At 50.1% G+C, this 25,608-nt stretch overlaps 1 protein-coding gene across 2 annotated transcripts in view; it reads left to right on the forward strand.

The window, feature by feature from the left end:
• PAK5 (p21 (RAC1) activated kinase 5) overlaps positions 1–25,608 on the forward strand; it is a 115,496-nt gene that overhangs the window by 54,897 nt on the left and 34,991 nt on the right. For both annotated transcript variants that reach the window (XM_059840464.1, XM_059840465.1), the window contains exon 2: positions 23,666–23,880. In XM_059840464.1, coding sequence (XP_059696447.1) covers positions 23,666–23,880 — 215 coding nt within the window. The remainder of the gene's footprint in view (positions 1–23,665; positions 23,881–25,608) is intronic.

Here is a 25,608-nt window from a genome sequence, read left to right on the forward strand (position 1 = left end):
GCAAAATAGGAGCAGAAGCAGTGGGGAGATGAGATGCCAGTGGTGCTGCATCATCCTGGAGCCAGTACAGGTGGGGACTGGGTAATGCCATCGCATACTGCGGCAGTGCTCATCTTCCAGTGGAAATCTGGAGTTTATTGCCTGTCCCAGTTGTCCAGGAAAGCACTGAAGGCTTTGAGGAAGACCCACCCACATACCCAGATGCTTTGTGAACACTTCCACAGACACTGCCACAACCCTGGGCAACTTCTTCCAATGCCTGACCACTGTGTGAGAGAAAACATTTTTTCTGATGTCTAATGTGAATCTCCCCTGGTGCAATTTAAGGCCATTTCTTCTCATCCTTTCTCTTCAGACCTGGCAGGAGAGACGGATCCCCACCTGACTGCAGCCTCTGTTCAGGTGGCTGTAGAGAGCAGTGAGTGTCCCCTCAGAGCATCCTGTTCCCCAGGCTGAACAAGCCCAGTTACCTCGGCCCCTCCTCGCAGGACACATGCTCCAGACCCTTCTCCAGGGTTTCCTTTCTCTGCCCTCCCTCCAGCCCCTCAATGTCCCTCTTTGAAAGAGGGACCCAAAACTGCACATAGCATTCAAAATGTGACCTCCCAGTACTGAGTACAGGGGCACAGTCACTTCCCAGTCCTGCTGGCCACACTGTTCTTGAGAGAGGCCAAGATTGCTGTGGCCTCCTTGGCCACGTGGGCTCACATCCAGCTGCCTGCCAGGCAGCACCCCCAGGTCCCTGTGTGCTGAGCAGCTCTCAAGCCCTGGTGCCACATGGGCTTGTTGTGACCCAGGTGGCACTTGGCCTTGTTGAACCTCACACAGTTGTCCTCAGCCTTTTGATCCAGTCTGATTAAACCTGCTTGATTTAGAGTTTGGAGATGCCCCCAGCCCAGCCTGACAGCTTTCCCCACATCTTCAGATGTTGGATTTGTCCTGCAGTGCAGTGCAAAGGGCTCATCCAGTGCTGCCCAGACACAGGCAGTGATCCCCTTGCTTGCCCTGCACCCATGGCTGAAACCATCTTACCAGACTGTATCATGGCACTTTAGAAAGTCAGATCTCTTTTTAGCCTCACTTCCTAAGGAGGCTTAAGTGCTCATGCTCTGTTTATATCCCCATCCCTCCCCTGGAGAACTTTTGAACCCGTGGGCCCAGATCAGCCAAATTTATCAGCTGAAGGTGTTGATGGTAGTAAGGCTGTGAAGTTTTTTTGGAGCTGGATAAAGTGGTGCCACTGAAAGAAAGCACTCGTGTGTCAGCTCTGGGCTGCTGAGACAGGAATTCTGTGGAGGGCTTGCAGGCAGTGTGGGAATTGCAGCTGGTGCTGCACAGGTGCCTTGGCAGTGCTGGGGCTCGCAGGGCTCCCCGTTCTGTTTCAGCCACGGGGAGGTGGCTTGGCTGTAAAGATCTGCCTGTGCTGGAGGGCACCTCACCTCACCACAGGGCCTTTTCTGCAGTGTTACAGCGTTTGGCAGTAATGGGGAGGAACAGAGCAAGGCTTGCATCGTTGTTTTGCACTCTAAACATCCGGGGAGATCACGAGGGTCATGATAATTTGGCTTTTTTTTTTTTTTTTTTTTTTTTTTTTAAGATACGTGTCTTGAAACGAAGTGATGGGGAATCTCTGATTTTGGGGTTTCACAATGGCTTTATACACTTCTGAAACGGGTGAAAATGTTGAATGAAGCCAAGCTACAGGATGAGGCTCAGGAAAACTGATTAAAGCTGCATCTAGTCATGCATGAGCGTATGTCCATACACGTATGTGCAGTTACATGCATGTCTGGGTATATTTCTGGTTTTGTGGGCAGGTGGATATGTACTGTGTGCCTCTGATGGCAGGGTGAGTTTCAATATTTGTAAGTTCAAGACTGAGAATACACCGATAAAAGAAGCCCCTCGTGGAGTCTCCTCTCGGGGGCAGATGAGCACGTTTGAGAGCTAAGCCAGCTCCTGTCACCGTGCGAGCTGTGCGCCTTTCTGCGGGGACATCCGCGGTGTCACCCGAGCCGAGCTCAGCACAAACACCCCGGCTGCACCCGTGCGAGCCGAGCGCTCCCAGCTGCAGCCTCAGGGGCATGAACGCTGCCCGGGGAGCCGGGCATCAACGCACAGGAGGCTCCGTGCCCCGCCAGGCATCCCTCGGGCCCCGCCGGGCATCCCCCGGGCCCCGCCGGGCATCCCCCGGGCCCCGCCGGGCATCCCCCGGGCAGCGCCGGGCATCCCCCGTGCCCCGCCGGGCATCCCCCGTGCCCCGCCGGGCATCCCCCGTGCCGCGCCGGGCATCCCTCGGGCCCCGCCGGGCATCCCCCGGGCCCCGCCGGGCATCCCCCGTGCCCCGCCGGGCATCCCCCGTGCCCCGCTGGGCATCCCCCGTGCCGCGCCGGGCATCCCCCGTGCCGCGCCGGGCATCCCCCGGGCAGCGCCGGGCATCCCCCGTGCCCCGCCGGGCATCCCCCGTGCCCCGCCGGGCATCCCCCGGGCCCCGCTGGGCATCCCCCGTGCCCCGCTGGGCATCCCCCGTGCCGCGCCGGGCATCCCCCGTGCCGCGCCGGGCATCCCCCGGGCAGCGCCGGGCATCCCCCGTGCCCCGCCGGGCATCCCCCGTGCCCCGCCGGGCATCCCCCGGGCCCCGCTGGGCATCCCCCGTGCCCCGCCGGGCATCCCCCGGGCAGCGCCGGGCATCCCCCGTGCCCCGCCGGGCATCCCCCGTGCCCCGCCGGGCATCCCCCGTGCCCCGCCGGGCATCCCCCGGGCAGCGCCCGCGCGGGGCCGCCGGGAGCGCCGGAGTCCGGTGCGAATTGATCCCGGTGCGAATTGATCCCGGTGCGAATTGAACCGGCCCTGTCTCGGGGGCCCGGAGCGGCGCTGTCCTGGAGCGTGCCGCTGCCGCCGCTGCCGCCGGGGCTGGCTTTGGGGAACGCGCGCTTATTTAGAGGAGGAGGAGGATGTGCTGCGGGCTGCTGAGGGTGTAAATCCATCCCTTCTCAAAAATGATTGCGTTGGAGACAGGAAAGTGGAGTTGGAAATGGTTATTTGCTAAACTCAAATAGCTTTTTCTTTCCTTTTGTCTTAAATTGGAAGTTTATACCCTTGTCTAATAGTTTCAGTGGGAATAAGTTCTACTGGTTCAAGTCAGTGTTTGACATGACAATGGTTGTCTGATGTCGGTGTAGAATTGTGAAAGTACTGTAGAAAAGATGGCAGATTAACCTTTAATAAGCAGGGCTACCACATTTTGTTTCTAATTTCTAGGACATGGTTCTGAGCCTACTGTAAACAATACTTTCTGGCAATTTAAATCACTGCTTTACTCAAGAAGAAGTAGAATACCCTAAAAGAAATGGCATGTAACATCAGCAAAAAGGCAGCAAGCAAAACTGCCCAGTGCCTCCATTCTTCTTCTCTGTTCTTTTAGCCTCTTGTCTCTTTTGGGGTCTTTGAGCTAAGAGCTGAGGTTCCCTACGTGTGCTTCTGTGGTAGGTTCTCCCAGCCTCTTTGTGATGACCTCTCACTGCAGGAGTCAGCAGGGATCCACTGCATGACTCCAGCAAATCTTCATCAGCAGTTTTGCCTTTTGTTACGTGCACGTCACATGGTGTCCTTGGCTTCCAAAGTGTTCTCTTCCTTGCTGCAGGAATCTTGCTTTCATCCTTCACTCTTCAATCTTCATGAAATTAATCAAACCCCAGAAATTTCCAAAGTTAGATGTTTTTCTGCCTGGAAAGTCTTTAAAGCTTGAATTTCCACGACCTTGCCTTTTCTTGCTGTGCTCCTGGAGCCTTTTGCTGAGAAGGGTGTGGGTCTTCAATAGTGCATTTTCCTACTGGCACATATGCCAAACTTCAGTACTTTAATAAGCATGTTATTGGCTCTGGGACCTTTTGCACTGGATTTCTCATTCTTCTCATGCCATTTCTTATTTTTGGCCTATTAACTCTGATAGGTGATTAAATTTAATTAGATGAAGTTGAATTTGATTATTTAACGTTAATTAAACCACTCTGTGTTTCCATTCTTCAAATCTCTTGAGAAGGAATTACAATATTCCCTTTCTGGTGTAACCCACATTAGGAGCCCTGGCTAGACTTTTTAAAGCTGAATGGAAGGGGTAGAGCTTATTGGTTCTTCAGGGGAATGTTGGTAAGGCCTGATGGTCAGGTTTGAGGTGCTGGAGACACTGGGCACTGCTTTGCCATAATAACAACTTCTAAGTAGAGCTGGTTTCTCTTTTTTCCCCTTTTTTCTCTGTTTTTAAGAATAGCCTTCAAGCTTCAAGATTTCAGGAGTCTATATCTCATTCAAATTCTCTCTGTGTGAGATCTTGTCCACAAGTGTGGTATAAATGACAGATTAGGTAGTATGGCCTGTCTGAACCAATCTGTTAAAATTACAGTCCTTATTTTAACCAGGGGCTTCAGAGCTGACTGTTAATAAACATCAACTTGAATGTATTTAATTGGGTACAAAATATAGTGTTGACCTGGATTTATTTTGAATGGATTGAACAGTTATGAGACTTAGATGTTCATCTGGGTTTTTTTATTTGATTTATGTATCTTCCTCTGTGGCATATTGTAGACAGTTCTTACGAGATATTTCAATCTTTAATGTAATTGCTTTAAGTGAATGCTCACACCACAGCTGTATATAGCACAAGCCATGTTTCTGGTACCACTTCTTGAGTTTATTCTGCTAAATGTTTCCCAGGGGTTTTCTCTAATACTTGCACAAAATTCACTGCTTTTCAGACATTGCTGCCATAAATTCTCAGGCTAATGTATCCAGAGGAAACAAATAGGAGGGTTAAGTAGAACACTTTGTCCCTGGACAGGTGTGACAGAGGCTGTCCCCTGAGCTGGTTCAGCCTGACTGTAAAGCTGTTGTAAGTCCCTGATTCACCCCAACAGCAAAGGGCTGCATCCTGTCCCAGATGGATGTCCCATCCATCCCACTGGATGGGTGCTGGCTCTGGGGTGTCTCCTGGGTGTTGTCTGAGTGACACGTGCAGCACAGCTCTGCTGCTCCTAAAGCACTGCACCCCAGCTAGGGAAAGGAGAAAGCAATGGGAAATGCAGGGCTGGCTGGTTTGCCAGTGGAATAAGAAATGGTTTCTGGAGGCCATGAATTATGCACAAAGTCATTTTTAATATTAATTTTATTGGTGCTTTATGAAGTGGCTCTAGCAGTGGCATTTTCAAAAGGCTCAGAATAGTGAGAACCTGCAGCAAAGGGCAGCTCCAGAAAAATGATTGCTTTTCCAAGAAAACCAATGGCAAAACAAGCAACTTCTTACCTCAGGGGAGAAAACCAGACCTTGGTCCTGCAAACTTTGCTACTTGCTTTGCTCTGAGCACAGGAATGGCTTCATTAACCCTTGTGAGATCACACAGCTGGGACAAAGTTATGCCTGGCTGTGTGTGTAGGATCGGGCTTAACCCCCCAGCATCAGGCATGATCTGTGCCCCCAGAGATGTCTGGCCTTGTGATTTCCCATGGAAATGGTCACACGAGGAGGGGAGGGGTCTCAAGGGTCTGCAGTCAAGCCCAGGCCCAGGGGTGCAGTGGACAGATCCCTTCACCCTGCAGCTGCATGGGGCTCGTGGCACTGGGTGTCCCCTGCTCTGCCAGCGAGGGCTGTGGGCAGGGCTGCTGGGATGGGCAGCTCCTCCCCAGGAGCAGCACCTGCAGGCTGGGCAGTGACTGGGATCCCCTGGGCTCTCTGCCATCAGTCCATGACATTCAGCCAAAGCCCTCGGAAGAGTTAAATCAGCATCATTCCTGTGGTGGGGCCGGGTCGGTGCTGTTACCGTGTCTGGTTTAGGAATGTATTTTTAACAGTCCTCTGCAATACCAGCACATAACCAAGGAAAAGCTGTTCTGGGCCAGATTTTGCAGTTACTTGAGCTTCAGTGATGTGTAAAGCACTGTGTCGACTCCAGATCTTTTCCCTGTCTGCACAAGTGGTGTTTTTACCACGTGTTCAGAGTTTTTCCCTGTGTGTGGAAATACCATTGCTCATTGAATGTATTGTTGCTGATGGGACTGAATCATCTGCATGACTCCCCGAGGCAGGATGCCAAGGAGCAATCCATGGGGCCTCCTGACACCCAGCACAGGGTTGGATGGGGATGGGGATGGGTCTTGGACCTCCTGGTGGCCAACTCCTTGGGGTCCAGTGGGTCTGGTCCTGCTGGAGATACCTCCTCTTTCTGCTGGCATTCATCACCATTGCTGGCCCTGGGATTCTGAGCCACAAACCTGGGCAGGATGGACAGAGAAGGAAAGGAAGAGCTGAGTTGTGCTGGCCCAGGTCTGTGTGCACATCTCAGTGTTTGGAGGAGGCACTGGGGGACACTGATACTGGAGTGTTTAGAGGTGGTGGTGAGGAGACTCCTAGAGATGCTCTGTTAAATTCCTGCCTGGAATGAGACCTTGCAAAGATCTGGGCCTGCTTCTTCCACCCCAGCTGTTTTTCATGTTCTCCAAAACAGTATTTTTGACAAATAAGCCATGTCCTTTTTGTTAAAAAGACATATTTCAGTTTTCATCTAACATGTGGTTGGATGTTTCTTTTGGTCTCTCTTCACATCTCTCTGTAACTGTTTTTAATCATTCCTAGCAGAATGGTGAATTCCCTTCTCAGCCTTTCCTTCATGAGCTCCCAGGGCGTTTGTCATGAGTTTTATTCCTTCACCAGCTCTGTCCTTGCTTGCAGGACATCCTCCTGCAAACCCCCTGATTGCTGGCTATTGGCCACCATGGGTGTTGTTCCTGTTATTCCTAAAAGAGGAATAACATTTAGCAGGCAGTAAAGTGTTTGTTGGTGGAGAGCTACAGCCTCTGCAACCCTCGGTTGTGTTTATTGTTTATGTCAGCAATTTCAGTATCTTTGCCTTCACAAGAGTGATTTGAACAGGTGCTGCTGACCGGAGGGCAGTCAGGGATTGTTGGAGTTTGCATTTCCCTAATACTCACCACAAGCTGTCCCTGGGCCCCATTCTGCTGGTACTTATCAGCTGTGGCTGAGCAGCTCCTTTGGAGTCAGAGGCAGCAGAGGAGCACGGCCCCAGCCCAGCCACGGGCCTTGGTGCTGGAGGGGGTCACACAGGGCTGGGCTTTTTCCTTCTGCAGAGGTTCCTTCAGAGCTACTCTTCCTCACAGCCTGATTTATGCCCTGGCATTGATGGAGCTGAACAAATGACTGTAGAAGAGCTGTGTTTTATTGCACAGGGACCAATTTTCCTAAGCCAGGAGGCAAATCCTCTCTTCTCTACCTGTGCTCTGGTTGTGCAGCTGCTGCACATCCTCTTTGATAGCCTGAGAGCTTCAGATGAGGGGATTCAAGGGGCCAGAGGAGTCGTTTATCCTCCTTTGGAGCCCAGGAGGGCAGTGGCTGTTGCTGTGGTTTGCCACTGGCTGTGACCTCGCTGGGGGATGCACCAGGGTGTGAGGGGGCCCTGTCCAGCAGAGCACAAGGGCAAGCAAGTTTTTCAAAATAGGAATTGGAGGAATTTTGTGTTCATGTGCTCTACTGGGTGTTTGGGCAGCTGAGCACTTACCTCCATCTCCATGAGCTACTTCAGTGCTCCAGGGTCCACACCAGCACTGCCAGAGGTGATGAGTGACCGAGTTAAAAGCATTGCCTGCTCCTCCTCTCTCCCAAGCATTCCTTAGCAGTAGGCTTGCACTGATGTTGCTGGGTGGGAGATCTGACCCACAGGACCTTACTGGTGCTGTCCAACCAGCCAGAGGAGACCTGGCTGGGCTCTGGGATCCTGGCACTCAGCAATCAAGAAATGCAGATTTCCCCATCTGAACCAAGCCCATCGAGCCTGGAGCATTGCCAGCACCACAGAGTTGCTGTTTCCATGGAGGCAGCTGTGAAAGCAGGTTTTTCCTTTTAAAGGAAGGCAGAGCATGGGACAAAGCACATGTCCTCTAATGTGGTGGAAGTTCTTTACCAGAAAGTGCACCCCTTTAATGGCTCCTGCATAAATGAGATGTTCCTGAGGCCGTGCATGGAGATGGGGTGTTACTGATCTCATAAAGTCTTGCTTCCACTAGAAGAGAGAGGGGGTCAAGAGCTGAGCCCAAAGGAGTTTTATGAATTTGTGAAGGGAGCTGGTGGGTCTGTGTCTAATTAACTCAATTCTGAGTGATCAGGGTGCTGGGAGAGGCACGGAGGGCAGACCCAGGAGAGCAGGCAGCAGCAGCTGCCACAGTAATTGTGCTGCCTTACCTTCACTTCATGGCTGACAAGATCCTCCTCCCTGCCCTTCAGGAGCTGCTGGGCTGCCTTTCCTCTCCAATACTGAATCAAGCCAAGGCTGCTCCCTGATTCAACTCCTCCTCACCCAGCCTCTCCTCCCTTGCTCAGTTTTCTATTGCATCTGTCCCCTCTGGCTCAGCCTCCCCTCCTCTAGGAGCCACTAACTTCGACTTTTTGTGCTGCTCTTGTCTTCCCAGGGAAACCCAGCAGGATTCCTGTGTTTGTGCCTCCTGCCCTGCCCTCACTGCTCCTGCAGTGCCCACTTCCCTCCCGCCCTGCTGGCCGGTGCTGGTTCCCCACAGGCATTGTCTGTTCCTGGCATCCTTGCAGCAGGCACATGTCCCAGGGCTGGGAGCACCCTGGGGACAGCTGGCATGGGTGCTTGGGCTGCTGGGGGATGTGCCAGGGCTGGGAGCACCCTGGGGACAGCTGCTGTCAGGGCAGGGACATGGGCATGGGTGCTTGGGCTGCAGGGGGCTGTGCCAGGGCTGGGAGCACCTTGGGGACAGCTGCTGTCAGGGCAGGGACATGGGCATGGGTGCTTGGGCTGCAGGGGGCTGTGCCAGGGCTGGGAGCACCCTGGGGACAGCTGCTGTCTGGGCAGGGACATGGGCATGGGTGCTTGGGCTGCTGGGGGATGTGCCAGGGCTGGGAGCACCCTGGGGACAGCTGCTGTCAGGGCAGGGACATGGGCATGGGTGCTTGGGCTGCTGGGGGCTGTGCCAGCACGGTGGGGCTCCTCACTGCCCAGGGCAAGGAGCTTGGTGCTGGGGGAGCACTGAGCAAAGCTCCAGGGCTGGCTCTGGAAGGGGGGTGCTGCCTGCCCTGTGTCCTGGCTCAGCAGGATGGCTGGCTTGGACATCAGAAGGGCTCTCACAAAGGGCAGGCACACGCAGAGCGGATGGAGCGCCCAGCAGGAGGAGGAGGAGGAGGAGGAGGAGGAGGAGGGAAGCAGATGGGCAGCACAGCGTGGGGCTTGCCTGGCATTTGCTGCTTTGCTGGGGGAAGCTCAGAAAGGACTTGCAGTAGGACCAAAGAAAGAGGGAAAAATGATTGAAACCCATCAATATTCAGAAGAGCAGAAGAAACAAATGTGTTGACCTAAATGACCAGTGGTGACTCAGAAGCTTGAGGGAAATATATGTAAATAGTGGGGAATGGAAATATATGGGAAATATATGTAAATAGTGCCATGAACAGCTTGAGGGCTGGGGGAAAGGGGCTGGGGGCAGCTGCTGACTTCTGAAGGAAAATGCAAAATAATGGAAATGGTTTCTTTGAGGGACCACTCTCTTCTGCCCTCTGTTCTTCCCCACAGAGACTCATTCCAAACCAGACTTGTGAGGTAAAATACTAACTTCTACCCAGACCAATTCAAGCACTGCTGCCTTCCTTGGAGAAGAGTGTTTCATAAAGCTAATTTGGAGAATAATTCTCTCTGAATCATCTCCATGTGATGCATCCATATGAAATGCAGACTGATTGCAATTTCTGCCTGTGTTTCTCCCAGCTAAAAGCAAGCTGACCTGCAGGTTTTTGTTTTGGTGCATCTATAGGAAAATTTTGCTTTGCTGGCCTATTGTAATTTTTTTCCTTATTCCAGATTTTTTAAAATAAGCAGAAGGGATTAACTGGAGTGGAAGGCTTAATTGACCTCTTTCAAACAAATCTCCTCCCTAGAGATGCTTGAATTAAACCCCCACTTTCATTCCTGCAATTTAACTGACTGGTGATATCTCATCTGTAAAACAATGTACTCTGATTAAGCCTTAATGTCTTAGACTTTCAAAAGCTGATTTTATAGAGATACAGAATGTGTAACACTTGTCCTAAAACCTGCCACGTTAATAATTGATTAATATTCTATTCTGGTTGTGTCTTTAACATTTGTATTTGCTTTTTACTCTGTCCTTGCAACCACAGTTTGTATAAATTTATATATAACTACCTAATCCTTGCACTGCCCGAGTTTGCCTCCATACTGCCTTGCTATGTATTTATTGATTTCAGTTCATGATTACATTAAGGAAAATCCTTTTTATCTGCTCCCCTGAGGAGTTTCCTGTTGAGGACAGTTCTTAGGTCTTGTGTTATTGTGCAGTAAGCAATGTGAGTCAGAAAGGAGAGTGGGACAGATTTGGTTTTGATCAGCTGAGGTGACAGTGTAGGCAGGGACAGAGTTGGCAGTGAAGATGGGTTTGGGCTGAGGTTTGGAAGGTTATTTTGCATAAAGGAAAGGAAGGAGTGGTGTGGAGAGGACAGGCAGGAGCTGATGGAATGAGTCCTTTGGGAGCCAGCCCCAGCTCAGCACAGGGAGCAGAGGCACAGCAAGACAGAGCCCAGGAGAAACGGGTGATTGGAGAATCTGCAGGGAGTCCTGGCTCTGCTTGGCAAGTGGAAATGGAGAAGGAGGCTACTCCTGAGTTCCCTGGGAGCTTTTCAGATTGAAGTATGCCTTCAGCCAGGAGAAAAACCCTGCAGTTCCTCCTCCCAGTCCATAATTCCCTTGCTCTGATTATTGCCAAGTGTGGAAGCATTTGCCTCTGCACATGTGATGGATGCCAGCAGCCCTGGAAAGCTGTCATTGGAGGGGGGAAAGAGAAACAAGTCTTTTCTTATGTTTGCTGGAGCAGAGCTCAGAGGAGCATTTCAGATGCTCGTGCTCAGATGATTGTCCTTCTCCTCTGCCTTTTCCTCTGAATTACAAAACTACCTATTAATAGGCTGGTAGGCGAGCAGGGATGTTGCATGTTAAGCAGTGTGATTGCTTCATCCCATTGGGATTGTGCTCTCTCAGAGTTGGACAGCTGAAAAATACATATATTGGTAATTCAATTAGACTTTATTTACAAATATTGGCTCTGAGGGTTTCCAAGTCGGAAACTTTGATTTCTTTCCCTTTCCTGATGAGCATAAGCCTTGCTGGATTCAGACCAGAGAATGTGAAGCTCAGTCTTTTTCCAGCTTAACAAAATCTTGGCTTAGAAAATATCAATGAAGGGGAACTTTGCTTGGCACTGGGAATGGGAGATAGTGGCAGCAAAGGAGAGGGAGGCAAGTGGCATCTCCTCTGGCCTCTGCTGCAAAGAAAGGGAGAAGGAAATGGGCTTCCTTAAATAAAGTCAGCTGTGCCCCCCTCCCCTGCTCTCGGATGTGCTGCCACCACAGCAGCAGGAGGGTTATTTTTCCATTTTCAGTAGGGGGAAACAGAGGAACAAAGTGGCTATTCCTTGGGTCAGAGTTCTCCCCCTGAAGCCAAGAGCAGTTGCACCAGGACCCAATGATGCTCCAGAAGGCCCAAGACTGAGATGACCCAGCTGTGCAGTGGGGAGAAGAGAGATGAGCTTTGAAGATGAGTTTTGGGGAGGTATGAAATACACAGGTACCCAGCTGTGCTCTGGGTGTGATTTGTGATCCAGGTGCTCAGGAGTGAGATTTGCCCTAACCAGGCTGAGAGTGACACTTAGGACAGAGCTCTCAGAATTCTGAATCTCCTCTGAGTTTTGAAACTCCTTTGCAGTAAGTCAAACCCTGTGAAAGAAGTGTCATACCACCCTAGTCAATATACACGGGGTTTTTCATTTCCCAGCTGCATATTTGGTGTTCTAGAAACTGAATCCATATCCTGAAGGAGCTGATGTTTAAAAGTGGTTCCATGGCTAGTTAAATGCGTGGTGGCTCCAGTGCAGATCAGCTTTTCCAGCCTGAGCCCTGCTAGGGAAGAGGAGGAGCTCCCATGGCCCTTTCCCTGATTTATTCACACCACATCTCTTTTGGGGGCCAGCTGAGCCTTCAGCTCTTGGCATCCTGAGCCTTGGTTGCTTGCAAGGACATGCCACAGGTTAGAAGCACAGGGGGGACAAGATGATGTTATTTCCATTTAAAACACTCAGCCTGAGTGATAGGGGGAGAAAGAATGGTTATAATAACACAGCTGATTGCTGTCAGAGTACTGAAAGGGAGTTTTATTGGAAAAGGCATTATACAGCCCACTGTGCTTTGCATAATCATTTTAAAAGCAGTTCAGGACATCTTCCTGCCTTTTTCCTGGAGAAGTATGAATAAATGAGAAAGGCAGGGCTGTCAGTGTGGCTGAGCTCGAGGCTGGGCACAGTTACCCCAGGCTGGGTGCAGGGGGTGCAGAGACTGAATTACAGGAGTGGAGCACAGAAAGGTGCCCTGGTCATCCACTTGTGGTGTCCCAAACAATTTGAGTCTCATGGCTGTCCCAAAGTCACCTTTCTGAAACCTTTCTCTTGCCTCATGAAGCAAACAGTCAGTCATCTCAGATGCCCACCTGGAGCACACACAATTTTCAGGTCAGCTGAAACAGAAAATTGCAGGGTATTTATTGAGTCTCGTGTCCAAAACTTGAGAAAATGGATATGTTGGGGGGTTAACTATATCTCTAATAGCTTTGGAGTTCTATGTGATTCCCTGTTTAAGTACAAGAGGGAAACTGAGAATTAAATGAGAGATTTTGTAGGACAGCATATTTCATTAGAACACATTAGAACAAAAACTATCTTTTTTTTTTTCTGCTAAGAAAATATTTCCTTCAGGACCCGAGCTCCTTCTGCACATTTGATTTCCCTCTCAGCCAGTGACTCTGCAGGCCCTTTTTCCCAGAGTGCTGACTCTGGCCTCACCACTTGCCATACCCACACATGTTCCCTTAATGCATTTTTTGCAGTCACTTTCCTGGCTCATCTTTTGATTTCCCAGTTGTATCAGCAGCTTTGTTGGAGTCACTCTGTAACAAAGTGGGGAATGAATGAATTAATGGCTCTCCCTGCCTCTGGAAACAGCAGTGAATGCAGCCAGAGTCAGCATGCAGAGATGTCCTTTTCTGGTAATTATTATCTTCTAATTGATGGTGTGTTTTTGACGCTGAGCCCTGAAGAAGGACCTGCAATCTCAGATGTAAATATGCTCAGTTTAAATACAGACATGTGTATTTAAATATAAACAGAGGGCTTGGAGTCTGATGGGTCACTGGCACCATTTCACCAAGCAGGATGGGGGCCCTGGGGCTCCTTTAGCCATTGATTGCTGAGATGGTGGCCAAGTTCTTCACTCTGCATGGCCTCAGCCTCCCTCCCTCAGTGATGTATCAGACAGTGCTTGGGGAGGATGCTGCCTTCCCTCACAGACTCCTTGTCAGGATGGTGTTTTCCCACCCAGAGCCTCGAGAGCTCTGTGAAATCAGCCAGTGCAGGCTGGGGAGGGATGATCCATGCTGTTCCAGCAGAAGTGTTTCTTCTGGGAGACAAGTGGCTTCTTAACAGAATTGTCTACGAGTTTGGGAGCTGAATCAGCTCATCCACACAGTCACATGGCAGCTCCTCCTTGGGTTTCCAGAGCAAGATTCCTGGGAGTCAGCTGCTCACTTACCTGGCACAATATTTCCCTTGTTGGTTTTCTGCTGAGAGGCTGGAAGTGTCCTTTTCAGATGGACCATTCAGGTGAAACCTCTCATCCTGGAGGGGGCTTGGAGAGGCTGGATGGGCCCAGAAAAATGCAGTGATTCACGTGTGTGCATCCTTCCTCAGAAGGAAGGCTTGGGAGCCACCTCCTGTAGCAGCACCACGAGTTGGAAGGTGGCAGTGGGGGCCATCTGAGATGCAGTAACCTCTCCGTTGCTCAAAACCTTCCTGCAGTCAAAAACCATTTCTGTTGTTGGTATTTAAAAGGTGGGAAACAATGAAAACCCACAGTAGCATTCATCTTGCTGGATTTGCACTGAGATGAAAACCTGGGGGTTCTTTCATTCACTTTACTGCAGTTTTTGTTTGCTTGCTGTGTCTGCTCTGAAAACTTTCCTGTCAGCTTCAGGGAGAAGGCACGAGGAGAAGGGCAGAGCCATCATTTCCAAACTGCTCTCTGGAGGTGGCAGAGCACAAGGTCTGCATGGCTTGGCTGCTTGGCTCTGAAAAAAAGAAAATCAGTGTTGAGGAATTCCTCAGATGGAATTATTGATCGTTGGGGATTACTGGGGGAGGAGGACTGAGCCTTATAAACATTCCATGTTCTGTGGAAAGAGCTTATGGTAACCTTCTCAGGAAGGCAATGAACAGCAAGCTCTGGAAACCCTTCAGGGGATCAGTTCTCATTTTTTATGTGGAAACAGAGTATGGCCTGACAGCAGCTCAATAGGTAATAGGATAAGAATTGACTTTCAGACCAGCTTTCCAGCACAATGCAGAGTGGAACAAAAAAAAAAGAAAATACAAGAAAATATGTAAGGAATAAAAATTTAAGGAAGACTCTACACATTTGTGATTTATTGTAGACTGTGGAAATATTTTCCCTTCAGTTACAGCAATGCAGTGTAAAACCAGATAGAAGGGTAGGGAACCTGCAGTGATAACAACAGGCATGATTTCCATCTTGCAGGCACTCACTGTGGATACCTTTATCTATAGATTGTTTGTTTGCATTCTAAAGGTCTTTTGACATACCAATAAAACTGATTTTGCACCATTTCTTGGCCGGCACAGGTCAGATCCTGTTTTTATCCTAAAGATATTCTTATGGGAGGCTTGCCATTAATGCTGAATGAATAATGAAGCATCTGTTGCTGTTGATCATCCATTGGAAAGCGACCTTTTCTTACAAATGTTATGGTAATAGAGCAGCTCCTCAGAGCCAGCACAGCCTGTTCTGTTTTAGATGTAAAATAAGAAATGCAGTGAGTGATTTTGTAGGCAAATGAAGTGAATGCAAACACACCAGCGAGGAGTTGTGGCAGGAGGTCAAATCCAGAGCCCCAGTGTCATTACCTTGCTGCAGTGGTATGTGGTGCTGTCACAGGCATTGTCCCCTCCTGTCCCATTTCACTTGTCCCTGTGACACCTCTGGGGGCTGTAAAATCATCTCTGCTGGGGCAGGCACCCCCTGGAGCAGTTTTGGTGTGTTCTGGATGCATCCAGCTCTGGATCCAGCCAGCTCAAGATCAGCTGGTTTCTAAACCTAGAAACCATTTTGCCTCCTTTTTTTTCAAGCAAAAGCTGTCTTCTGAAAATGATGATGCTACATCCACAGCAATGGCAGGCACTTGTCAGAAACCAGGCAGTGCTGTGAGGGGTCTTTCCTGGGAGCTGTGGAAGAGCCCTTCCATGCTCTGCTCACTGCTGAGGTCCCACTGAAGAGGCTGCACCTCCAGCACTGAAAGGCTTTGCTGGGGAAGGCTCTGGAAAACATGTCCTGGGAGGAGTGGCATGCCTGGGGGGCTGTTAGTGCTCCTGCAGCTGCCCAGGAGGGGTTTGGGGTGGGGAGGGGCTGGGCTCTCCTGCCCTCCCTCAGCTGGAAGGACACGAGCACAGGGCTTCAGCCGTAGCCAGGGAGGGTCAGGCTAGATCCCTGAAAACTGTTTGCCCTGAAGGAGGGCTCAGGCACTGGGCTGCCTTGCCCAGGGGGTGGTGGAGTCACCATCTCTGGGAGTGCTGGCTGGACTGGGTGGTTTGAAGGGCTCTGCCAGCTGTGTCTTTGTAAGGGCAGCTTTGCTACCATCAAGTGTTGGGGAGGAATCTCCATTTCAGAAAGTCAAAACGAAAGCTTTATGTGCAAACCCAGGACATTTTAGTGTCCCTTTTGCTGTGCTGCAGGTTGGTGCCAGTCCATCTCTTCTGCTGAGGCTTTGCCAGCAGACCCCACTGTGGGTGTGGCCCAAAATGCAAGGAAGGGATAACTTGGTGCCCAGCTGATAAGAACATTTTTCCAGGTGTTTTTCAAGCACTTTGCTAAGTCTTTTGATAAATACAGAATTTCATATCCTTGCAGTTCTTACCCTACAGTTACCCCAGCCATATTTATTGATGCTCAGAATTACAGTTCCACTGTCCTTGTTCTGATATTTCCTGCAGGTTTGTCTGAGCCCTCTGCTCACTTTGTCTTCTCTACTGGTATACCATCCCTTTCATCCTTGACAGTATTTCCCTCCCTGAGTATTTTTTCTAATTGAAAACATAGAAATAGAGTACTGCATCCTTTAATATACAACAGTATAGAACTGTCCTACAATCGTGCTAATATCAACTCAGAAAAAAATAATTTACAGCCAAAGTTCCAGCAGTGCCTTGAGACTCAGGGTGTCTTGTTTAATGGGTGCCTTATTTAATCCCCTCTCCCTGTGGATGTCCAGCATTTCCTACAAAGTGAACACCATTAATTATCTCAAGCTGAGCACCCAGAGGACTATTTGCTTCTGCAAATCTGGAATATTTTCACTTGCTAGGGATAGAAATGATCTGAGTTACCTCCAGGGGTTTGGGGGGCTGAGGGGGGGTTTCCTCTTTAATCTGCCCAGAGCTGTTGCAGACTAATTCCCTGCACAAACCTCTGTCTCCACGTTGCTATTTATGTGTGCATGTGTATGAGATAATGGAGAGTGACTGACTACAATATATGCATTTAAGCTACTCAGCTGAAAATTACTGAGCATTAAAATCCCCTGGGAATCACAAGACTTCTAAATTAGGAGAGCAGATGTCAGTCAGTGTGTGGAAATGAGTCTCCTACAAGAGTAGCTTTCAATAAGAAGAATGAGTGTTGTTCCCTGGAGTGCATCAATCCCAGTTTGGCCACTCTGTACCAGCTTTTGCTATTTCTCTGGAAGCATACATGGCCTTTTGTTGTTATTTTTCCCTGCCTTTTGTTCCACTGTGCATTTCTATTAGCTGTCTCATGGGCCAGCTATGCAGGGAGGCACTGCTGTGCTGTGCCAAATGAAGGCATTTCCAGCCATAAACAAGGTGTTGTGGATTGAAAAGAGCCGTGGACAATGACAGCTCCTGGGCTCCTTGTCATTGTTGAACTGTGTTTCACTGGATTGAGCAGTGACATAGAAACTCTGAGAAACTGGCTGGTTTGACCTGGGGCTGCAATGAGCACAGTGCCTCAGGGGGATGAGGGGCTTTGGGAAAGAGGCAGTTTTGTTGGTCTGGTACACCTCTTTCCATGACTGAGGCATGTATTTTAATAGTGGTTAAACAACTTAGAGGTCTGTCCCATCTCAAAAAAATACCAGACAGCTTGGAAATCAATGATAAAAAGTTGAATCCTGTTGATCATCAAGCTTTCAATTCTGAAACTCCCACGGGCATGCACTGAAAATGATATTTCTGTGCTTTCATTGGACTGAAAGAATAGTCTGGAGAAACGATGTGGTCGCGGTGATTCATTTCTGTCAGTACATTATTTGGGTGCAGAATGGCAAAAGACTCAAAATGTGAGCTGACTTGGTTTGTTCAGGATTTGTAGGTCCTTTTTGTTGCTGCCAGAGGGGCAGTGTTTAAAATCCTCATTAGCAGAGTGTGTGGGAACATCTTCCAAGGTGTTATTTTATTGTTCCCCAAGCGAGATGCTCAGATCATAGTGAGGAGCAGAGGGATGAGCAGGGCTCATGGGAGGTGGGGTCCCTCATTAGACAGGTGAACCAACCCAGCATTCACCTGCACGCTGTCCATTCCTGGGGCAAAACAGAAAAACCCTGTATCTGAGGCAGTGATGAGCTCTGCCTCTAGCAGTAACTTCATAAATAAATACCAGACACGACCACAGGACTCACCTGCCTCTGCTGTGAGGTGCTCCCAGCTTCTGGGCTGTCTCCCATTTGTTTCCATCCTGTCCATGCAGAATGGCACTCTGGGAGTTAGGAAAGTATTTAGGACTATTGTATGTGGAAAGTCAAACAGGATTTCTCCTTTTGTCAGTAGGGGGTCAGACCTGACCTGAAACCAGTGTGGTTTTTAAGAGTCTTTCCATGAACTTTATTGTCCTCTCATTCAGTTCATTCTGCTTTTCCAGGTGTAGCTTCTGGTTTTTTCTCCTGAAAAATAGGATAGTGCTCTCTGTATTTTCAGTCAAAAACAGAGATAAATTCTTCTTAACAACTTAAGCCTGCAGTCAGGGGCACGCTTCTTCTTCTTTTTTTTTTTTTTTTTGCAAAAGAAGCTCGTGCTCTGGTTGCAGCCAGCAGCAGAGGGTCCCTACCAAGGAGCTCAGAACCATCCTTAAACAGAAAGGAAACACAAAACTATTGTTCCTTGTCAAAGAAAAAGAACCCAAACAATTTCCCTCATTGTTAACAGTTTTGGTAAACACAGTAAATATATTAAAGGCACATGAGGTGTGTAGATGATGCATGCTGGTCTCCTTCCACTTGCCTGAGGAGCAGGAGCTCCCAGCAGTGTGAGCCAAAGGAGACCCAGCATCATCTCCAGCTCTCACTCCCAGAGCATCTCTCAGGGGCTTATGCTGCCATCAGTCCATCCCACACACTGCCCCTCTCCTGGAGATGGACTTCCAGCCCAGCTCACATTGTCTGGAGCCCTGGCTCTGCAGGCTGCCTTGACACCTTAATTTAATTTGGTCCTCTCAATTCATGCTCCCTCACTTAGGATCAAGTATGGGGAAAGGTTACAATTAACCAGAGCTAATGATGTGTTACTGCTCTGGAGGGGAATTATTGGGTCCTTGTGGCACAGAAAACTGGCATTAGTAAGTAAAAAGTATCAAAAGAAAGAGAGCTGCACCCATCTCGCCATCTTGCAGTCTGTGTGTCTCAGGTTTCCTAAAAATGAAGCATTTTATTCATGCTCCTGCCTGTAAGCAGGTTTTTTGGCTGTGTGGCTGACTTGGGGGAAAATGTGCCTTTGCACCTTTTCACAGCTGCTGCTCCCCTTTGGGCTCACACAGGATACTCAGCATGCATGAAGGCAACTTTTACATGTTAATAACGTGCCCATCCACGAGGGAAAAGGGCTCTGCTGCTGCTTGCTCAGCTGAGGAACCACAGGGAATCCCTGCAGAAAATGCAGGCTCTTAATGCAGAGTGCACTGCCTAATTGAAAATGAGCTAATTGCTGCTTGTTTGAGTGGCTGGGCTGGGGCAGGCAGTGAACACAGAGCCCCTCCTGAGGGAGGATTGGAGCAGTGAGGTGTGTGCAGGAAATCCCTGCAGGCTTGCCAGGGTGCCTCAGGGTCACAGTGAGCACACAGCCTTTCCTGGGTTTAGTGGGACACCTTACCTGGCTGCTGAAATACCCCAGTAAGAAACAGAGCTTACACAGCTTCAGTGCAGTCATTAAAAGTTCCATTTTCAAGTAAAAATTCCCACCTCACTTCATTATTCCAGGTGCTGACTTTGTGAGGTTATTGTGTGTTTTTATGTGGGGCAGAATTTCACAGACCTTTGCTCAGGGTTATCTGGGGACATAAGGGATGGCAAGGGCTGTTGTCACTGCTTAAGGGATGCACTTGGAACACTGGCAGTTTTCAAGATTACAAGACATGAAAGGTCTTTCCAACTTCTGCAGTCTTTTATAAAAGAGCAGCTATTTGGAGGGGGAGCAAAAATGGCTCTTTTTATTGGGAACAGAAAACAGGGCAGAGCTAAAGAGAATTCTCTCTTATCTTGTAGGCTGGCTGAATTACTCTTAGGAAATGATAAAAGATACAGAATACCATTACCCTTAGAATGAAGGAATCCTTTTTTGTTTCATTCCTACTGCCTTGGATCCAACTTGCTGCAAATGCAAACATTGGTTCTTTGAGGGCAATAACATAAATCTGAACTTTCAGCCTTTCAGCTCATCAGTCTTGGAGTGTCCTCTGGTCTCACACACAGGAGAGGGACAGCTCCTGGAAACCCCAGGGTGGGACCAAACTTTTGAGAGTGACCAAACCTGTGAGCTCTGTGTGAGCTGGCAGGGCCTTATCCTTTGGTGGGAAAGCTCCTGCTGGAAATCCTGTGCTGAGCACAGCCCATGTGGGAGAGCCTGAGTGGGCACCCAGAGCAGCACTGCACCCTCCTGCTCCAGCCTGGGGCTGGAGGAGGCAGCTCAGGGAAGGAGCTGACAGAGGGGATTTATTTATCATCACACACCTTGCACGGGCATCATCTCAGGAAATTTCCTCTGAGGGGATCTGGTCTGTGGGTGAAATGTGGAGCAGCCTGGGAGCCATGGCTCTGTGATGTCAGTGAATTATTGCTGTGCACAGAAAGCAGGGCACAGAAAGGAGCCAAGTGTGGCACAGGCTGGCAGGCAGGGTGTGCTGATCAGCATGTAATTCAGTTTGTTGGGCACCACAGTAAACAGCATTAAGGGCAAAAGCAGTGATGGCTCCTGGTGGCCCCCTCTGAGCCCCCTGGTGCCTGCAGCAGCCACGTGGAGCTGTGCCACAGCCCCTCAGCAGGCACCAGCAGAGCTGGCACTGCTCCTTTCCTGGGCACAGACAGAGTAAGACAGGTACTGCAGTCACAGAAGGCTTTGGGTGGCAATGCCCAGAGCACAGCTCACACATTTCTCCTGCTGTCCCTGTTCTTCCCCATCCCCTGGTGGCACATCTGGGACCAGCCCTGCTGAGGGTTACTCAGGAGAGGTACTGAGTGCCCCATCAGGTGCTGCAATAGTCTCCTTCCCCCCAGTACTGTGTTTTCCTGGTAAGTGTCACATCCATATCTTTCCATCATGGCTGTGGTTCAGGAGCTCTGCCCTCTCTGACTCTTGCCCACAGCTGGGCTGTGGCTTGAGGAGCCCTGGCCATGGCAGCCTGGAGCTGAGCTGGCTGAGGTGCCGTGCTGTCCTGCTCCTGAGTTCTCTCTTTGCTGTCACTGAGGGGCTGCTCCTGCAGGTCTCACATGTACAGCACAGAGCTCATGTGCTGCATCCTTTCAGCACAGGGCTGAGGGAAGGGCCTGCAGAAGGGGAAGCACTGCAGGGCTCAGTCCTGTTTCCCCCAAAGCCAAGCCCCTGCCATCAGAGTAGCCCCCCCAGTGTCACCTTGTGCCACGTGCCCCTGGAACCAGCCAGACTGTCCCTTGGCAAGGAGAGGGCAGGCATGCTGCTTGTGCTCATGCCACCAAAATAGAACACAGGACAGGTAGAGTGCCTCTCATTTCCTCTGCTCTGTGGGGGTGGGCACAGGAGGAGCTGCACAGAGAGCTGGCACTTGCTGGGAGCCCTGGCACAGTCAGGGCCACGTTGGAAGCTGTCAGGAGGAATTAAGTGAAGGGTGAGTGCTCTGGCGTGGGGGTGGCTCAGGGGCAGCTGGGCAGAGCTGTCCTGCAGCCTCCCCCCTCCCTGTGCCTCATAAAGCCTGCCCTCTTGTCTGGGGGATGTTTTCCCAAGTAATCCCATTAGGAAATTAGGGGTTCTTAATTACTGTGAGAGGATTGCTGGTTTGTGTCAATGGGAGGGAGCCTGGATGAATTCCATACATTTTGTGCTCTTGATACACATTTCAGAAGTTTTCTGCCACACACACATTATTCAGCATCCTGGAAAGCTCTGTCATTCCTCTTCAAAGCCCTTGGGTTATTCCTAAAATGGCTTTAGATGTCTTGGAGAGCATGGAGTCACTTAGCAGGGATGTTTTGTGCCTTCTCACCTGATTAAATAAGTCCTTTCTTTTTTGTGTCATATCAGTAGAGCTATGGGAAAAATTGAATCATCTCTCCATTGTTGAGGTGTGAGGACCAAGCCCATCAGTGGGGACTGAATCAGGGCACTTACAAGCCCAGAGCATAAGGTTTCACAGACTTGGCTGCCCCAAACCTCATCCTCAGACAGCTGAGGAAAACAGGCAGCACCATTTCCATGCTTTGGGAGAAATGAGGGGCAGTGGGGCTCCCTTGTGACTGCTGTGTGTGTTACAGTTCTTTGGAGGGACTGTGCTGAGGGGAGGCTGCCTTGGCTTTGCAGGGCAGTGGAGGTGCCTTGCTGGCTGCTGTCCATTTGAAAAGCAGTGTGCACTGTGCCAGCTGATGGGCTTTTAGTCACCCAGTGGTGTTTGGAGCTCAGGAGGACTTCAAGCAGCTGCCTTGGGATGCAAGTCCTCTGGGAAACCCTGGCATTGATCAGAGGAAAAAATACCTGTCTGGAGCTGATGGTTTAAAATGCTCCTCCAATAGTGTGCTGGGCTCCTGTCCCTGAGGCAGAGGGAACCAATGCAGTGCCACTGATCTGCAGCTGGCCTGGGGCTGCTGCTGTGTGAGCCTGGAAATGGCTCCAGTGGATAACCTCTGAGCACAGAGCAGCCACCATGGTTTGGAAGCGTGTCTGTGAGTGCCACAAGGTACCCACGTGCACCAGAGAGAAACAAAACAGGTATGATGCTGGGAAAGCAAAAAAGGCACAAATCAAAGTGAATGTATTGTAGGAGGTTTTGGGAGAGGAAGGTGAGGAAGATACCCAAGTTAACAGAGCTGGAGAGAGACTGTCAGAACAGCAGGAGATTTTGGGAGGTTCAGAGTAGGGTAGAAAGCCAGAGAGAGGAGTGTAGAAGATGAGACCTGTGAAGAAAGGCCAGATCTGCTCTGTCAAAGGCATATGCTCAAAGGAGACAGTCACCTACAAATACACAGGGGGGACTTACAAGGAGGCAGCAATCAATTTTCAAATCATGGACTTGATCTTTAGATAAACTAGTAAAAGGCAGTGAAGGTGGAATAAATGCCTGATTTATCACTGCATCTTTCCTTAGCTGCAGCAGCAACACAACCATATTTTCTTCTCTGAGCTTCTGCTCTCCACCTCTGAACAAAGTCAGGGAAGGCCCTTTACAGCTGTGATAGAAAGGCAGGTGCCAGCCTCCTCACCCTGCTGCTCTTTCAGACAGATGCTGCTCGAGTGCTGTGCCAGCCCTGCTTGAAATGGCCCAGAGGGCAGGGTGGAGGAGTACTGGGAGACAGCAGAAAGAGGCAGAGAGCTTTTCCAGCACAGGACAGTATGGCCCTGACAAGCAGCAGGACCTGTGTCTGTTTCCCTGGGAGCAGGAATTTATCCCTGCCTTGCACAGCAGATTTCTGGAGTCCTCCAGAAAGTCAGTTCTGAGCTTGCCTCACCAGCACTGTGAGGCTGCACTTCCTTCTGAGGTGGGACCCACCAGCCCACGGGCTAATGCAGGTGGAGAGTGTACTGGCAATTCCCTGGGCCAGTAGAATGAGCAAGCCCCTTTATCCCTCTCAGGGATGCAAACTGTGCCTGCAATGGCCCCCCTTGTGTCAGGGCACAGCTCAGCACTCACCAAGGGCTGTCCCTGGAGCAAAGCCATCCCCTGCTGCTGGCATTGCCCGGCTCGGAGCTTCCATGGCTGCAGCCTGCAGCATGAGCAGAGACAAGAGTACAAAGTGGGACCTGGGGCTTTCTTTCCTGGGAATTGCCTTGTTTCATCAGGCATTATGAACAGGTTAATTTCTGAACATCTTCTCCCAGAAGGGAGGGCAGGGAAGCGCTTGCCTCGCCTAGATCTCGGTGTGTGCAGTGAAGTTCACTTCATGGAGGAGCTGGCTAATGACACCTACTAAAATTCCCTGTGAAGCAGAGACAGTGGCTAAGGGATACAACAGAGTGTAAACACGTGGGTTTTTTTCCTTTTCTGCAGATCTTTCCACCATGTTTGGGAAAAAGAAGAAAAGGCTGGAAATTTCCGGCCCCTCCAACTTCGAGCACCGGGTGCACACTGGCTTCGACCACCGGGAGCAGAAGTTCACGGGGCTGCCCCAGCAGTGGCACAGCCTGCTGGCAGACACAGCCAACAGGCCCAAGCCCATGGTGGACCCCTCATGCATCACTCCCATCCAGCTGGCTCCTATGAAGGTACCTGTGCCTCCCCTGCGCCCTCAGCCTGCCTTTCACTGCCCCGGGGCCGCCCGAGGGGAGCGGTGCCAGCAGCCCGTGGGTTTGGCTCTCAGCTGTCCTGGGGGCAGGCACGGCTGGGAGGGAGCTGCAAATGCACACACTCAGCAGCAGAGCTGTGGGGGAAAAGCAATTCTGTGTATAAAAGTTGTGGGAGTGTCTCTGAAGAGCCTGAGGCACGGGCCTGGCAGGGTGGGCAGCCCCACGTCCCCGGGGATGCCCAGGAGGCCCAGAAGGCTCCTCTGCAGCACAGAGCTCCCTGGTGATTGATGTAGGCAGTCTGGGGCAAGGGAGGGAGGGAAAGGCACCCCAAAGGAGGGAAATTCCATGGGCTCTTTGGCCGGGCCAGGAGCTCAGGGAGGGATCTGGCTGCACCTGCTGCTGGGCTTGGCCGTGGTGGGGATGGAGCTGAGCTCCTGCGTGGGTGGGACAGGCAGGGGACACAGCCCAGGTGGTGGCCGGGGGCTCAGGCTGCACACCTGGGAGGAACACTCGGCTGAGAGGGTAGAGCAGCATTGGGCAGGGAGCCATCAGGATTCCAGGCTCAGGACTCTGACTAACTGGCCCTGACTGTGCAGTTTCTCTGGGACTGCACATCCTGACATGCAGGTGAGTCACACCTGTGGGATGGTGATCCCAGACCCTGCCAGCCATGCACCTTTCCCTGCCATGCAGCTGCACAATACATTTAGGATTTCATTTTCATGTGGATTTTCCTGCAGCGAGGGAAAATCAGATAATCCTGAGAGCATGGACCCTGGAGTCACATTTGCTGAGTGCTCTTTGCTAAATTTCCATTCACTGCCTGCTCAGGAAGGGCACTCATCACTTGCTGATCAGGGCTGCTGGGTGCTGCTGCAGCACAATGGGGAGAAGATCAAGGTCTCCTCTTTTTCTTTTTGCTGTAATAAAATATCGTGCTGATAATAGTGGCCCAGAATAATGAGGAAAAAGGTAGGTAATCTTCTTCCTGCTGCTGGAGGAGAGCAACTTTGTTCTACAGCCCTTCTTAGCACCAGAAATATCTCTGGATGTTTTGACATGAATCCACGAAGTTGTTTTAAAATGGGGGGGGAAGGAGTTTATTATCTTGCAGAAATCCTCTCTCTTTCCTACACTTTTGGAGCTTAAAAAGTATTAAATTGCATTACTTTTCTCAGCATTCTAAAGATCATATGTCTCTGGGCCTTGGCCTGCAAAGGGGTGTGTGCAGAGCTGTGTTCATGTCCCACTGAGATAACACAGTAAGGACCAAGCCCCAGATGGGATATTGCCACAGTTTGAAGTAGAGAAAATCACTGTTGGTTCTTTCCAAGAAACTGTAAATTCTTGCTTTTCTGCCTGTGTATCAGGGGTCTACATGTGACTGATTGAAATGGGCCTCCATAACAGTCCTACAGAGTTTTTATAGCAGCTAAGAGACATTGACTATCAGCTGAGCATTGGCTTTTAACTCTGTTGCAAGACACCAGTTTAATGTATATTTGTTAAGAATTAGCATGCTTTGTTTTGATACAGCTTAACTTAGAGAGAGAAGCTGAGTTGCAGTCACTTTAAAATTAAGAATATTTAATGTTGCTAAACTAGTTCAGCATAAACATTTAATTGAGACATATTTTTAATGTTGCACTTGCACCAGTACCTTCAGTGTTTGAAGGGTATTTGGCACTGAGGATTTCCTAGCTTCAC

This window comes from Haemorhous mexicanus, chromosome 3 (genome assembly GCF_027477595.1).
Source record: "Haemorhous mexicanus isolate bHaeMex1 chromosome 3, bHaeMex1.pri, whole genome shotgun sequence".
Lineage (NCBI taxonomy): Eukaryota > Metazoa > Chordata > Aves > Passeriformes > Fringillidae > Haemorhous > Haemorhous mexicanus.